General features: G+C 40.8%; 1 protein-coding gene across 17 annotated transcripts in view; it reads right to left on the bottom strand.

Annotated features, from left to right (window-relative positions):
* Positions 1 to 15,871, bottom strand: part of LOC143934321 (CMP-N-acetylneuraminate-beta-galactosamide-alpha-2,3-sialyltransferase 4-like) — a 368,047-nt gene that overhangs the window by 22,480 nt on the left and 329,696 nt on the right. For all 17 annotated transcript variants that reach the window (XM_077457821.1, XM_077457820.1, XM_077457823.1 and 14 more), the window contains 6 exons: positions 14,762 to 14,846; positions 9,875 to 9,946; positions 8,139 to 8,236; positions 6,817 to 6,880; positions 3,904 to 3,999; positions 2,929 to 3,118 (listed from right to left, as the gene is read on the bottom strand). In XM_077457821.1, the coding sequence (XP_077313947.1) occupies positions 2,929 to 3,118; positions 3,904 to 3,999; positions 6,817 to 6,880; positions 8,139 to 8,236; positions 9,875 to 9,946; positions 14,762 to 14,846 (605 nt within the window). The remainder of the gene's footprint in view (positions 1 to 2,928; positions 3,119 to 3,903; positions 4,000 to 6,816; positions 6,881 to 8,138; positions 8,237 to 9,874; positions 9,947 to 14,761; positions 14,847 to 15,871) is intronic.

Genomic DNA, 15,871 nt, shown 5'->3' with positions numbered 1-15,871 from the left:
AATGGAAAGTAAATAGCGATTTTGACGGTGCTTATTTTCAAAAAGAAGAGCGAATATAATACAAAAGTTATATAAAAACTCTTTTTATTCAAGACATAGTTAAAATAGTATAAACAACAGCAATGTTGAGGTACAGTGGTGGTCTAGATAAACAAGAGATGAATTGAATGGAGATATATTATCGCACGTTATCCCGACATGTTTTGCAGATATGCTTTCTCGGGTGATGTGCGAGTAATCAAACAATAAACTCTCTAAGTTTAAAAAGAAACACATACAAAGAATTACATTAATTATCAAAAAATGGTGCTGAAATCATACTGCACAGCTCTTCTGTCCATCATCTGCTGTGTATTGTAACTTCACTTTATATATTACTAATAAAGCACCAATCCATGTGTTATAAGCATAAAGTACATGTCTTCTTAGTTTGTATTATCGTTTTCAGCTAGGATTACACTGCTTGTTTTCCTGTATCTCCACATCCTGCAAACCACTTGCACTGGCACAACCCTACCCAAGACTGCCTTTTACTGCTCCCATGGTACGGTAGACTGGAAAGTCACAGCAGATTGAAAACAAAAACTTCCATGTTTCAAAATGAACATTAGACAGAATACCTGCTGGTTATGTACATTAAAGAGTATGTAAACCCAACATTTCATATCCCTGATACGTGCCTGCTTAACCACTTGCTTACTGGGCACTTAAACACCCTTCCTGCCCAGACCAATTTTCAGCTTTCGGTGCTCTCACACTTTGAATGACAATTACTCAGTCATGCAACACTGTACCCAAATGAATTTTTTGTCCTTTTTTTCCCACAAATAGAGCTTTCTTTTGGTGGTATTTGATCACCTCTGGGGTTTTTATTTTTTGCGCTATAAATAAAAAAGACCGAAAATATTGAAAAAAAATGCATATTTCTTTGTTTCTGTGACAAAATTATGCAAATTAATAATTTTTCGGGATAAATTTTGGCCACTATTTATACTGCTACATATCTTTGGTAAAAATAACCCAAATTAGTGGATATTATTTGGTCATTGAGAAAGTTAGAGAGTCTACAAGCTGTGGTGCGAATCGCACAAAATTGATCACATCTGATGTACTGGTGGACTATCTCACTTCTTGCGACCCGAACAAGTCAGGAAAGTACAAAAAACCCCCTCAAATTACCTTTTTTTGGAAAGTAGACATTCCAAGGTATTTAGTAAGAGGCATGATGAGCTTTTTGGTGTTATTTTTTCCCACAATTCTTTGCAAAATTAAGATTTTTTTTTCCAGAAAATTGTCATTGTAATAGGTTATTTCTCTCACGTGGCATGTGTATACCACAAATGACACCCCCAAAAAAATTCTGCTACTCCTCCTGAGTATTACAATACCACATGTGTGGGACTTTTTTACAGCCTGGCCACATAAAGAGGCCCAACATGCAGGGAGCGCCGGCACATGTTCTAGGAGCATAAATTACACATCTAACTTGTTGATTACCTATTACACTTTTGAAGGCCCTGGAGCACCAGGACGATGACACGTGGCACTAATGACAGATGGCACTGATACGTGGCACAGATGGCACTAATTATACGTGGCACCGATGACGCGTTACACTGATGACAGATGGCACTGATAAGTGGCATTGATGACACGTGACACTGACAACAGATGGCACGTGGCACTGATGACAGGTGACACAGATACGTGGCACTGATGACAGATGGCACTAATATGTGGCACTGATGACAGATGGCACTGGGGACAAATGGCACTGACAACAGGTGGCACTGGGGACAGATAGCACTGGGGGCAGGTGGCTGTGGGGAGGGTGGCACTGGGGGCGGATGGCACTTTTCTTTCCTTTTTTTTTTTTTTTTAAGCTTACGGCCTTCTCACACGCTGTCTGTGTGAGGAGGGAGAGCGGCGCTGAGAGATGATCTCATATAATTACATATGAGATCATCTCACATTGGACACGCCGATCGCGCTGTGATTGGCCGTTTACAGCGATCTGTGACTGGCTGTGTCACGGCCAGCACAGAACTTCCCCGATGCGCGCTACCGGGAGCGCGCATTGCGGAAGTAAACAGGAGGCCGTTCAGGAACGGCCTCCCGGCAGTTAGCGTCCGCTCTGTAGCTGTATTTTGGATATAGGGCGGGCGCGACGGGGTTAAACCATGTACTTGTATAATAAAGTATCCTGTTCTCTTTGTATTGCTTCCTTTGTGTAAAATCCATGGTGTTCCTGCCAGTCCCTCTGCTTTCCTATTAAAAACTGATCACACTAAGCAGGAGAACACACTGCAGTCAGTTCTCTAGCTATGCTGGGAACTAAGCCTGCTGTTATCCAATGATCAGACTTATCCTTAAAAGTTGCACTTCCAGTGTATCACAACCACAGCCTAACCCACGTAACCTGTCCACATAATACTTCACTCTGTAAAAATTCTGCATTAACCTAACCCTCTACAATCAATGACAAGTAAACCTGACCAGAAGAAAGGTTTAAGCACCGTACACACAAGCTAAATGTCGGGAGATGGTGGCTGGTTAAAGAGAAAAAAAAAAAAATCATGCCCAATATGTGGCCCATGTATATGCCACCCTGTCTGACATAAGCTGGCCATTTGGCAAGCTTCTGTCAGATGAGCACGCTAGAAAATCAATAGCTGATCAGTGTTCTCAGCCGATGGGGGAGAGTGCGGATCGGGGTGTTCTGGTGGTCCCCCTGTCAGAACACAACAGCTCAGCAGGGGAGTTCGCTGTTCTAACTTAGCATAATTAGAACAGCAGCTCCGACTGGAGCTGACAGTTTTTGGGTTTTTTCGTTCAACCCTCTGCCTTGAACGAAAAAAAACTCATAGTGTGTACCAGGCTTTAGTCTATGGCTAATATCACTGAATTGTAACTGATGAAATCACATACCCGCTTTTCGTTGTTCAAAATGATCTTCATCCACTGGATGTCCAGAGGCTTGAAAGGCACCAGCACCAGTAGAGTGTCTGGATTGTTGTCCAACTGAGGGTCAAAATCTGCTGATTCTGGGTAGAAGAAGCGCAAAGTAGTCTTGCTGCCAACATCCTTCTCATACTTATGGACTGGAGCGTTGTTCAACCTGGCGAGAAAACATACTTTAGAGCATTCTTAAGGACCATACACACGAACAGACTTTTTCACAACAAACATGCAAATTCGCTGTTTTAAGGCAACATCCGACCGTGTGTATGCTCCATCGGACAAACTTTTTCGGTTTTCATCTGACTTTTGCATGTTTGTTGTCAAAAAGTCTGATCGTGTGTATGGGCCTTTATTGGGAATATAGCAATCCCCCATTGTGATAGCAACCTTTTTGTTGCAGTATATAAAAGCAGACTGCTGTGGATAGTTTTTACATACAAATGGTCTTTATCTTTAGGAAGATTTTGGATTAACATAAGGCACATTAAAGAGCTCCACACAAGTTAATCCCTTTACCTACTAATCTGTACTTTTGAGGTGCGTGAGTGTATTAGGTACTGCTTGGACCCTAAAAAAGAGGTTACACCCCCAAAACTTGTCCTGGAAATTTGGATGTTCATGCAAATAAAAATAGTATCATAGACAGGACTCAATTACTTTTACTTTGTAACTAATTTTCTAATAAACTTACTAAACATTTTACTGTGAGCAGAATAACTGTAAATCACACTGTGAAACTGGGACATATATTATCAAATGCACTTTTTTTTTTATTACTGTAGCCGCCTTAGAAAGGGCTTTATACACAGGATATTTAACATATGCCAATTTGTAAATGGCAGGTTTTAAAAAAATAAAATAAAATCAGGGCAGCATGTACTGTATGGGAGAGGGACAGTTCAATGAAGGGTCTCTTGTATGCTTTATAGACTTCCCACTTACCTGATCACCACGTCATATTTATTGATGGTTTCACCCAGAGAGCTGTTTTTCAACCGATGACCATTCCCGACCACAACACACCTTCTACAAGGCAACCTGCAAGAAGCAGCATTCTATTCTATCAAGCTGATAAAAATAGTTCAGACATACAACATGTCATTACATTTAAGGCACCATGCACACTGACACTCCTGGTAGAGAAGTGGTATGACAAACAACTTCCATGCTTCGCAGATAATTTTTTTCTGCATTTAGATATTCCTGCATTAAAACTGATTTATCTGCGTTTAGTTACCAATTGGGAAGCAAACAATAAAATCTAAACACAGCTAAACTGATGCCACCCAAACACAGGTAGATGCAGAGTATGAATGAAGAGAAAAATCACTTTAGTGATTTAGAAACATCCTCTGAACACACATAAATGCAGGTTTGACACGGCCAGTGCGAATGAGGCCTCACAGACAAGAGTGGAAATATTGCAGCCTTTCTATAAAAAGCCCAAAGAAACACTTGGAATCCCCTTGTGTTTTTTTTATTGAAAATAATTTTGCTCAGCACACATTCAGACAAACTGCACCAGGTGGTAGAGTTGTTTGTGCATCGCATGTGCGTGGATGTGCCTCAGATCTCTGCCAGGTTCTCTGCTTCTGCATACATGTGAAAATACATACATACATACAAATACATGTGAAATCTTGACGTCACTCTTGAAACCTGCATTAAAGTAGTTGTAAACCTCAGCTATGAAATCTGAACAGAGCATATATATCTGTAGTGTTTACTTCTCTCTCTCTCCCCAAAACTTGAGTGTCATTTATCTCTGGTTTTCCTATGTTATCAGCATGAGCCACTTCTAAGACATTTTCCTGAAACATAGAATTGTGACTGGGGAGGGAGCTCAGCACACAGCTGATCTATTCACAACAGCTCTGTATCTTTCCTTCTTCCTCTGTGGAGGGGGGGGGGGGGGGGTGTCCTTTTCCTCCAATTAGCTCTCACACTGCAGCTCTCTACCCCCCTCCTCTCCACTCCTCACAGATGCAGAAGGATTTTTATCAAAAATCTGCACTTGAAGGGATGTAGATAAACAAGTAAAACTTATGTAGGAGGATTTGCAACCACTTTAAACAAACAACGGAGAATCCAGGAGGTAGCAGGGAATGACATCTCTCTGGCCTAGGCAGTGCAGCACAAAAATGGTACTGAACATCTTTGTTTGTAAGGAAACATCATCATATTCTTTAACAGGGAGGAAGAAGGCACAAGAAAGGCAAAACGTGCTTTTAGGATCGATGTTCCACTTTAAGGTATTTAGTGAGTACTGAACTATCTGCCACTAGATGGCAAGCTAAACCTACTTACCAAGCAAATAGTTGTACAAAATGCAACAGGCATAAGATATGTTTAAAAAAATATATATTTTACTGTTATTTTTCCAGGGTCCAGCTATGACACCAGATAGCATATAACCGTATACATTAACAACTCCATATATTCCTACCAAGAGGCATGCTGGTGGTGCCCGCCTTAATGACAAAAGCTCAAATGGCTTTCAAAATCTCCAGGATATTTTAAATACACCCCCCCCCCCCCCAAAAAAAAAAAAAAAAAAAAAAATTTTAACATGCTTGCTACAGTTTTAGGTTAAAAGTAGTTGTAAAGGTAAAAGGCTTTTACCTTAGTGCATTCTATGCAAAAAAAAACCTTTTAAGTGCAGCTCTCTCTGCAAGGCAGGGTGCCATACACAGGGGCTGAATGTCCCGCCTCTAGGGGGATTTTTGGTTCTAATGTATCAACTAAGGACTGCACTGTCAGAAGTGTTATATGTACTGACTTATTGGTTATATGTACTGTATTCCTGAATAGTATTAGCTAGACAGAAAGACCAGCCTCCTCTGCTGCAGTCCAAGGAGATTTGTGTCAAATCAGGAATTTTCCAACATGGTCAGAATGCATGCAATGCAATCACGCAGTAAGCACTTTCTGAACTGCAGTTATTTATAAAAAATTTAAAGGACCAGGACAGATGCTAGAGGATTGAAAAACGATAAGAGTGACATGCAAAGGAGATTTGAGAGAATAAACTGGCATCAGGAACAAGGAAATACGGCATGAGCAGGTGTTATAGAAGGAAGAGGATCTATGAGGAATGGTATAGGTAAAATATGATCAGAAGGAAGGTGAAAACATTTATACAATTCTAGAAGAGAATGATTTTTCTGTAGAAGTTTTCATATGCTTCTGTTCCCTACCAGGGATCTCATTACAACCCCCCAAAAATATTGTGTAAAATCTACATTATAAACATGCAATGATTTGCAAATCTCATAATCCTGTAATAAACCAGTATCTTATTCACAAAAGAAAACACATTCAATGTCTAAGCTGAGAAAATGAACCATTTTAAGAAAAAAAGGACATTTTGAAATTGATGGCAGCAACAGGTCTCAAAAAAGTTGGGACATGGCAACAAAAAGCTGGCAAAGTGGTATCAATATGGAAGAGCTGGAAGAACATTTTACAACTAATTAGGTTAATTGGCAACAGATCAGTAACATGATTGGATATAAAAGAGAGTATCTTAGTGTCTCAAAAGTAAAGATGGAGGTTAACCAATCTGTGAGAAGCGGTGTCTAAAAATTGTAGATCGATTTCCATATAATGTTCCTCAATGTTCACACCCCACAGCAGCCATTCCCTTATCTAGCTATATGTATGGATCTCTTTCCCCACTAGCCATATATCAGTCATACAATTCTTCCCCCTCCACACTGAACACTATGTAGTTACATGGTAGGAGGATGTAGGGAAAATAACATGTAGCTGATTTTAAACAGTTAGTGAACATTTGCTGACATAAATACACACAAGACTAGTTTAGCATAAGAAACTGAATTTGTCTTACCGTACCTCTCAATTTCTGGTTGCATATGATATCGGTTTGTTAGAGCCAGAAACTTCATCAACAGATCCTCTAAAAGACACCACACATAATATAGCAGTTGTATGAGGAGACAGATGTATCATACTGCAAATTAAATAGCCAAATACAAGCCACACACAATTCTACGTTAAAACCACTTAAGAACTGGACCTATTTTTCACACTTGGTATTTACAAGTTAAAATCAGTTTTGTTTATTTTTTTTGCTAGAAAGCCCCCAAAGATTATCTATATTTTTTTCAGACACCTGAGAGAATAAAATGACGGTCATTGCAATACTTAAAGTCACACCATATTTACGCAGCCATCTTACAAATGCATTTTTTTGGGGGGAAAAAAATACACTTTTTTGAATAAAAAAAAAATAAGAATTTTTAGTATATTAGTAAATTTTTTTTAGTATATTGTGAAAGATGTTACGCCAAGTAAATTGATACTCAACATGTCATGCTTCAAAACTGCACCTGTTTGTGGAATGGCGTCAAACTATGGTGACGTTTAAAAATTTCTATAGGTTAAAAGTTACAGAGAGTGGTCTAGTGCTAGAATTAAGTGTGGTTAGAACACGGTTTTCATACGTGGGTGCGACTTACGTAGGCATTTTCTTCTGCGCGTGAGCACGGATTGATGGGGCACTTTAAATTATTTTTTTTCCTACTTATTTTACTTTTTATTTTTTACACTGTCCTTTAAAAAAAATAAAAATTGGATCGCTTTTATTCCTATTACCAGGAATGTAAACATCCCTTGTAATAGAGAAAAAAAGCATGACAGGACCTCTTTAATGTGAGATCTGGGGTCAAAAAGACATTGGATCTCACATTTACACTTAAAACCAATAAAATAAAAATCTTTTTTTTTTTCAATAAAAAAAATGGTCTCTAAGAGCGTTGGGTGGAAGTGACATTCAACGTCGCTCCTGTCCTCCAAGTCGAGTGGGGGCCATCATTCCCTCACTGCCCGCCATTGAAAAAAATACCGGGGTTATGGCAGCTATCTGCTGCCATAGCAAAGGTATTTAACGTCAAATTAGTGACATATATCCACGATGGGCGGTCCGTAAGTGGTTAAAATGAATAAAGTAACTTATAATTTACACCTATATACACACATACATAGCCCCCTGCTGTTTTAATAAATTACCTCACATGCTGACTAGGCCCTAGGATAGCATGGTGCACACAGAAAAAAATCTATAGATGACTAGATCAGTAGAGTTTAATTAAAAATGTGTGGTTATCTTTGCTGTTTGATTTTATAGGGTCAGAATACAGAAGAGTTTGTCTTACCACTGCCATTGGTACCATACGGCAGGGAATACTTGGATTCATTCTTCACCCAGAAATAATCGCTGAGTTGCAAGAACACAGGGTGGTTTCTTGAGTAACTGTAAAGAACATCACATATAAATAGTATGAGTGCTGATCAGTCCAAATATCTACCTTTACCCTGCAACACTAATTACCCCCACATATAAAAAGACACTCCTCTTTCTCCTCAGATTCCATAAAAAAGAATTCTGCTACATTCCTAAATTTTCCAGGGAAAAAAAATTACCCCCCCCCCCCCCCCCATAGTTTTGCATTATTATCACATGAAACGATACATTATTATTATACACTATTTATATCGTGCCAACAGTTTACGTAGCGCAATGTAGAGGGGGGACAGCACAATTACAGTACAGTTCAATACAGAAGGGACAGGAGGGCCTTGCTTGTAGAGCTTACAGGGAGGGGGGAGGTGATACAAAAGGTAATAGATGCAGGGAATGATTTGATGGGGGGTGGCTCGGGGGCAGTTGTTAGGTGGGTGTGGTCTAGGGGCTGACAGAACATACCGGGGCACGGAGTTCCAGAGGATGGTAGAGTTTCAGAAGTCATGAAGGCGAGCATGGGAGGAGGTAACAAGGGAGCTAGAGAGCAGGAGGTCCTGGGAGGAGCGGAGGGGACGATTTGGGCGATATCTGCCAATGAGGTTGGTGATGTAGATGGGGGCGATGTTGTGGATGGCCTTTTATGTTGTGGTTAGCATTTTTAATTTTATACGGTGGGGTAGGGGAAGCCAGTGAAGGGATTGGCAGAGAGGGGCAGCAGTCAAGGATCGGTTAGTGAGGTGTATGAGTGTAACCGCAGCATTCATAATAGACGGAAGGGGGATAGCCTGCGTAAGGGTAGACAATTAAAGAGGGATTCCACCTACAAAAAAAGAAAAAATATTAAAAGCCAGCAGCTATAAATACTACAGTTGCTGACTTTTAATAAATAGGCACTCAATTGTCCCAGGGTCCAGCGATGTTGGCAGCCAAGACCGATCGATCGAGTCTCGGCTGCTGCCGCCGCCGTTCTAGCTGAGGGAATCAGGAAGTGAAGCGTTACGGCTTCACTTCCCGGTTCCCTACTGCGCATGCGTGAGTCACGCAGCGAACTAGGAATGGTCCGCACTGTCTCTGGGACCCGTGTGTGTCGCAGCAGCGTGGCAGGACAGGAAACGGCATAGACTCCCGTGGGAGTCAATTGTCCGGAAGTGGGTGCAAATACCTGTCTTAGACAGGTATCTGCACCCTCTCCCCCCTGAAAGGTGCCAAATGTGACACCGGAGGGGGGGAGGGTTCAGATGAGCGGAAGTTCCACCTTAGGGTGGAACCCCGCTTTAAGGAGAGAGTTGCAGTGGTCAAGGTGGGAAATAATCAAGGAGTGAATAAGTTGCTTTGTGGCGTCATTAGTCAAATTCCAGGGTCAAATTCTGGAGATATTGCGGAGGTTAAGGTGGCAGGATTTAGCCTGTGATTGGATGGGGGGGACGGGGCACTGAAGGAGAGTTTTAAGTCAAGGATTACACCCAGCACCCTGGCATGCGTAGAGGGACCAATGGTTGTGCTGTTGATCTTAATGGTAAAGTCATGGGGGGGGGGGGAACAGGAAGGAGGAAATATAACAAGCTCAGTTTTAGAAAGATTGAGTTTGAGAAAGTGGTTTGACATCCATACATATTATATAATACAACATGGAACTCAACTACTCACTTGCTGATCAGAGCGGCTGCTTTGGTTGCCAAGTCACCAGGAGAGCACATCGCTCGGACATGTATGTAAGACCTGTGAGGGGAGCAGCATGTCAGGATTGAGTGTGGGTGTAAGAATACCAACAAAGTAATCATGGGTGTACAATATACATTATAAAGTGACACCTAATAAGTTGCAGCTTCAGTGACAGGGGGCTGCGAGGATGTCTATCACAATCACTGGCTTGTAATAGGTCAGTGGCCAATATTTTGATTTCATGGCCCCCGGAACACTCCAGTAAAAAGTTGGGCTGCCAACCTTGCAACATAAGAGGCTTGTTCCTTTTTGGTCTGTTAAGACCATTGAAAGTTGTTTGTTATATCTGTTCAATAAGTGCAAAAAATAACTATTTATTTGTTTAGAAATTCAGAGCTGTCTTGTGTTTTTTTTTTTTCAAACAGTCCTCCTAGTTTTCATCTTGGACTACAGAATAATTAGCCTTTATGTTGCAAAGCTCTTTGTTTTGCTTCCGCCTACTTGGGAGTGCATTTCTGGAAAATCAACAGGTGTGCTTCCATACCTGTGGGGGCTTTAAAAAAAGGTATAAAACCCAGAAAAAAGGACTTATATTGTATTCAATGATATATATTTTTTTATTCATCTTGCCTTGACCTATGCTTTAAGGAACCCGGAAAAAAAATATTTTACCAGGTATGTAAAGCTGAACTCCAGGTAAGTTTAGAAAAATGTACTTGAACCAATTATACATTAATCACTTGCCAACCGGCTCACACTGATATACGTTGGCAGAATGGCACCTACAGGCATATTAATGTACCTGTATGTTGTCCTTTTAAGACGTGGCATTGTGGGTGCACGCCGTGAGTGTGATTGCAGATCCCGTGATCTCGATACCCACGATCGTCTCACGGAGAGGAAGAGTGGGGAAATGCTGATGTAAACAAGCATTTCCCCATTCTTCCTAGTGACAGTACACTGATCACAGCTCCCTGTGATCGGGAATGGGGATCAGTGTCGTGACACACGTAGCCCACCCCCCCCCCCCCCCCCACTGTTGGAACAAACGTAACCCCTACAGCGCCCCCTAGTGGTTAACCCCCTTCATTGCCCGTCACATTTACACAGCAATCAGTTCATTTTTATGCTGTATAAATGTAAATGGTCCCAAAATAGCGCCAAAAGTGTCCAATCTATCTGCCATAATGTCGCAGTCACAATAAAAATCACAGATCACCACCATTACCAGAAAAAAAAATTAATAAAAATGCAATAAAACGATCCCCTATTTTGTAGACACTATAACATTTGTGCAAACCAATATATGCTTATTGTGATTTTTTTTTTTTTTTTTTACACAAATATGTAGAAGAATACGTATCGGCATAAACTGAGGAAAAAAAAAAGTGTTTTTTTTATATTTTTTGGGGGAATATTTATTATAGTAAAAAGTAAAAAAATATTGCGTTTTTTTTTTTTTTCTAAATTGTCGCTTTTTTTTGTTTATAGTGCAAAAAATAAAAACTGCAGAGGTGATCAAATACCACCAAAAGAAATCTCTATTTGTGGGGAAAATAGGACATAAATTTTGTTTGGGAGTCACGTTGCACGACCACGCAATTGTCAGTTAAATTGATGCAGTGCCGAATCGCAAAAAGTGCTCTGGTCTTTGGGCAGCCAAATGATTTGGGTCTTAAGTGGTTAATAAAATATAATTAAATGTAATTTTACATGAATCTAGTCTAACTACCTGAATCTGTGTAGATATCAGAATCCTATAATCCTTGTCACTCAAACAGGGATCTAAAATAACAATCCAAACCGTTTTGCAGCCTGGATCACATGATTAGCTGAACACAAATTCTGAGGCAGGTAAAAACATTCCAACACATGGATTTTGCCTGATTTACATTAATATATGATTGAGTTTCCTTTATTTTGAAAACTGCAACAACCTACATCAACCAATCTGGTTTTAGGATTGTGACTACCCTAACCAATTAGAGATCAGATCTGGGTAAATTGCCTTGCTTATTGGGGGGGGGGGGGGGGAGGATGGGTGTGTCAGGACTGGGCTCAGCCCTTCCTTCTCAAAGCTGGATGCTCAGCTGTTGGCTAATTGCCAGCTACTTTCTCTCCACAGTGACTTACCTGTAGATGATATCTTGCTAGTCAGTCCTGCCTACTTAAGCCGTCCAGTCCAGAAGATCTCTGCCTTTGCCTTGGTCACATCTCTAGAGATGCTCGCCTGTGTTCCTGTTAAAGACTTGCTTGGGTGACATTCCTTCTGGCTCCAGATCTTGCTTGCTGTTCTCTGGCTCCCTGATGTTTTGGCTTGCCTGACTATTCATTCCGGTTCCTGAACTCTGGCTATGTTTTGACTACGTTTACTCTGTTTACCTTTTTTTTACTATTACAATACACTTTTTGCACGGTTTAGAAGATATCCCCTGTATCGGCACATGCGCACTGAAGCAATGGCACATACATACCTCCTGCTTCAGTGAATGTGCTGTTACTGGCGGCTCCCGGGCGCATGCGCGGGAGTGTCGTCATCACGGCCCTGGCCAATCACAGCGCAGGAGCCGCGATACCTGGAAGTAGCTCCGGGGAGAAATGTTGCCGGCTGGTGCTGTGTACAGGCACTGCAGCTTGGGCTTTGATCTCAGGTGAGTTTTACATAATGAGCTAGTATGCTATGCACTACTACACAAGTAATTTTGTATTTTAACAAAAATAAAATAATTTTCAATTTTAACCACTTCTTCCTGGGTGGACACCGTTACCAGCTTGTGCAAGCATTTGATCAAATCAATCTTGGTTTGATCAGATGCTTTGGAGGCCATAGTAGAGATATTTTCGTACCATAGTTTGGTATTGTTCCATGGATGTATGCAATTTTAAATCGGTTGTATACCCCGCTTTCACATTTTTACTCAGGGTCCTTTCACACGGGGTGGATCATCCGTGGACATCCGCTTGCTCAGCAGGGATTGCTCCGTCGATCCCCGCTGAGCAGGAAGATGACAGGTCCGTCTCTGCACACTGCGCAGGGACGGACCTGTCAGAGTGCCGCTCTCCCCTATGGAAAATCGGATGACGACGGACCGCAGTGTCCGTCGTCACCTGATCCGATGATGGATGGAAAAGTAGGTTTTTCCTCCATCACACTTTTTCGGATCGAACATGTCCCTGCTGACATCCGACGCTCCATAGACCTCCATGGAGAATCCGTTCAGGTCCGCCTGAAAAATTGACAGGCAGACCTGAACGGATCGGTGTGAAAGAGACCTTACAGGTAAGCCTAGAATAAGGCTCACCTGTAGGTGAAATGAATATCATCCTGCATGCTGACGTCAGTGGTGCATGCACTCTGAAGGTCCGGAGGATGCTGCTGAAAAATCAGAGCTCCTTGCTGGAAAGAGGCATACAATCTCTGCTTATAAACATATATAATGTTTGGGGGTTCGAAGTAATTTTCTGGCAAAAAAAATATTAGATTTTTTATTTTTATTTTTTACACATTTATGTGAGAAGTGTCAGAATTGGCCTGGAAGTCAAGTGGTAATCTGCAGCCAGATTTGATTTTTAACAACTTCTTAGAGGGATCCTGCGTTCATTTGTGGCCAGAGGATTTTTAAATTTTTTTTTGGTACATGTTAAAATGCACATTTTATGCCTAAGGGTAATTAAAATCACTCAAAGATTGGCAGATCCATTTTTATGTCAGGAAATACTAGTTAATTTTTGTGTATACAAACAAGATAAATTACCCATTTTTCTTTTTGTGAACTATAAAAGGAGGAGGTTGTGCTAAGTAAATAGATAACCAGCATGTAAAGCCCTAACCGTGACACAGCAGCAAACCAGTGAAAACATATTCATTACAGTAGTGATACTTTGAAAACCTTTACAGGTCAACAATTTAGAGTTAAACAAAAATGATTGCATTATTGCTCTCACTCTGGCATGTGCGGTGAAATATAACATACAGAGCAATCCATGTCTTTGTATATAGGTGCCCCTGATGACTAAATGTGTTTGTGGGTGCGGGGATTGTGCTAAAGTGCACAGTTTTTTTACCTTCATGTATTCTATGTATGAAGGTAAGAAAACCTTCTGTGTGCAGAAGCTTCCCTAATACTTACCTGAGCCCTCTTCTCAATCCAGTGATGTCAATAAGAGCCTTGGCTCTCTGGGGACTCGCACTTCTGATTGGCTTTTGGCTGCAGTTGTCTGCCTTTGGCTCTCGCTGTTGTCAAACACAGTCAGTGAGTCAAGAAACAGAGTGGGGCGGAGCCACGGCTCTGTATGTGAATGGTGAATGGACACACAGAGCCACAGCTTGGGAGCGAGCCTGCTTGGGTGCCACCAGAGCAAGCTGCTTGTTCTGGGGGCACCTGGCAGAAGGGAGGGGTCAGGAGCATCGGGGAGAGGAGGATGCGGGCTGCTCTGTGCAAAACCATTGCACAGAGCAGGCAAGTATACCATGTTTCTTATTTAAAAAAGAAAAAAGCAACACTCTTAAAATGGCTGCAGATGTGAATTGGTACTGTGGGGATTCGATTGTAGAAATAAAAATAAAAAAATTCACCACCAATTATCAGTTTTATTATTATTTATTGTGGACAACCGACATCTTCCTTGACACCCTGCATGGTGATTGGATGAAGCTTACTGGCCTGGTTATAAATGTGTAAAGAAGCATCAGCATTCACTTGAGTACCAGGAGGTAAAGACATTCTTCTATGACTAGCTTTACTACCCCAATGGCACCTTGGGCATGGGGAAATGCTTGGGCTACTATGCTAGACATCTGCTAGATTATTTGCAAGTATAAAGGTTCTATCTTTTACCAAAGTAGATATAATGGAGGAAATGTGTACATACCTTGGTATGTATGCTTCCACATGAAGATACCACAACATTCCACAGCAGAATGCAACACTAATGAATACGGCCCCCGCCTTCCATCCTGCAGGCAGAACACAAATTACATTACATCAGAGATAACAGGAGCAGAGCTTAAAACCATTTTCTCCATTTTCATTTACTCTATATTACACATAAAACTGTAGTACAAAAACCCTGCGCTATTTAAAAAATAAAAATAAATAAAAATACACCAAAAAAAAAAACCTGTGAAACAGCAGCTTTCACTCCACAGTACAATCACCACACTAATATCAATAAATGTAAACTACTAACAGTAGAGCGCTCTTTAATATAAATGATCAAATGTAGACTTAGATGTGCATATAAAGCCCATAAATTACACAATCATCATAAATCATGTGCAAAAAAAAAAAAAGAAAAAAAGAAGGTTAAAAGCGTGAAGACAATCCCATATATCATCCAATTAGGTTGTAAGAAAAAAAAAATATTTATGAGAACAGTCCCATATATCATCCAACTAGAAGTGTCCAAAAAAAACCCCAAAAAAACAACACCACCACAGTTTGTGCGCTTACAAGCAAAGGTAAGCCTTCCACAGTGTTAGAAATGTTCTATCATGGATCACCCACATGACCAATCGGATGTCTCCTTACCTCATGTGGTGAACCACTTAAAATAATCAAAGTGGTCAAAGACACTTTTTTCACATAAGCAACAGATCAGCAAGCACCCAGGTCACATCTCCATGTTCTGCAGCTCTTGCATAAAAAAAAGCTCAGAGATCTATGCAAAGAAGATCCAATTGTGTAATATTGCCAGTGATTTTTTAATAAAAGAAATAGAAAGAAGTAACACAATGCGCAGACACACATACAAGGCCTTTATGAGGTGTGACGACATCGTACTGGGAGAGGCCAGGTGCCATCTTGCTGAGCTGACAGATTACACTGTGTATTTGCATGCTGTGAATAGACACTTGTATGTGTGTGTCTGCACATTGAGTGTTACTCCTTTTTTATTAAAAAGTTACCGGCAATATCACACATTGAAATATCCAGGAGAGCCCACACCCTGGTCAAAATTAATTGCGCAATAATGACCAGT

The sequence above is a fragment of the Lithobates pipiens genome, unplaced genomic scaffold, assembly GCF_037356315.1.
Source record: "Lithobates pipiens isolate NorthernLeopardFrog02 unplaced genomic scaffold, aLitPip1_a1.2 Scaffold_27, whole genome shotgun sequence".
Taxonomy (NCBI): Eukaryota; Metazoa; Chordata; class Amphibia; order Anura; family Ranidae; genus Lithobates; species Lithobates pipiens.
This window is presented reverse-complemented; position numbering and strand designations above follow the sequence as displayed.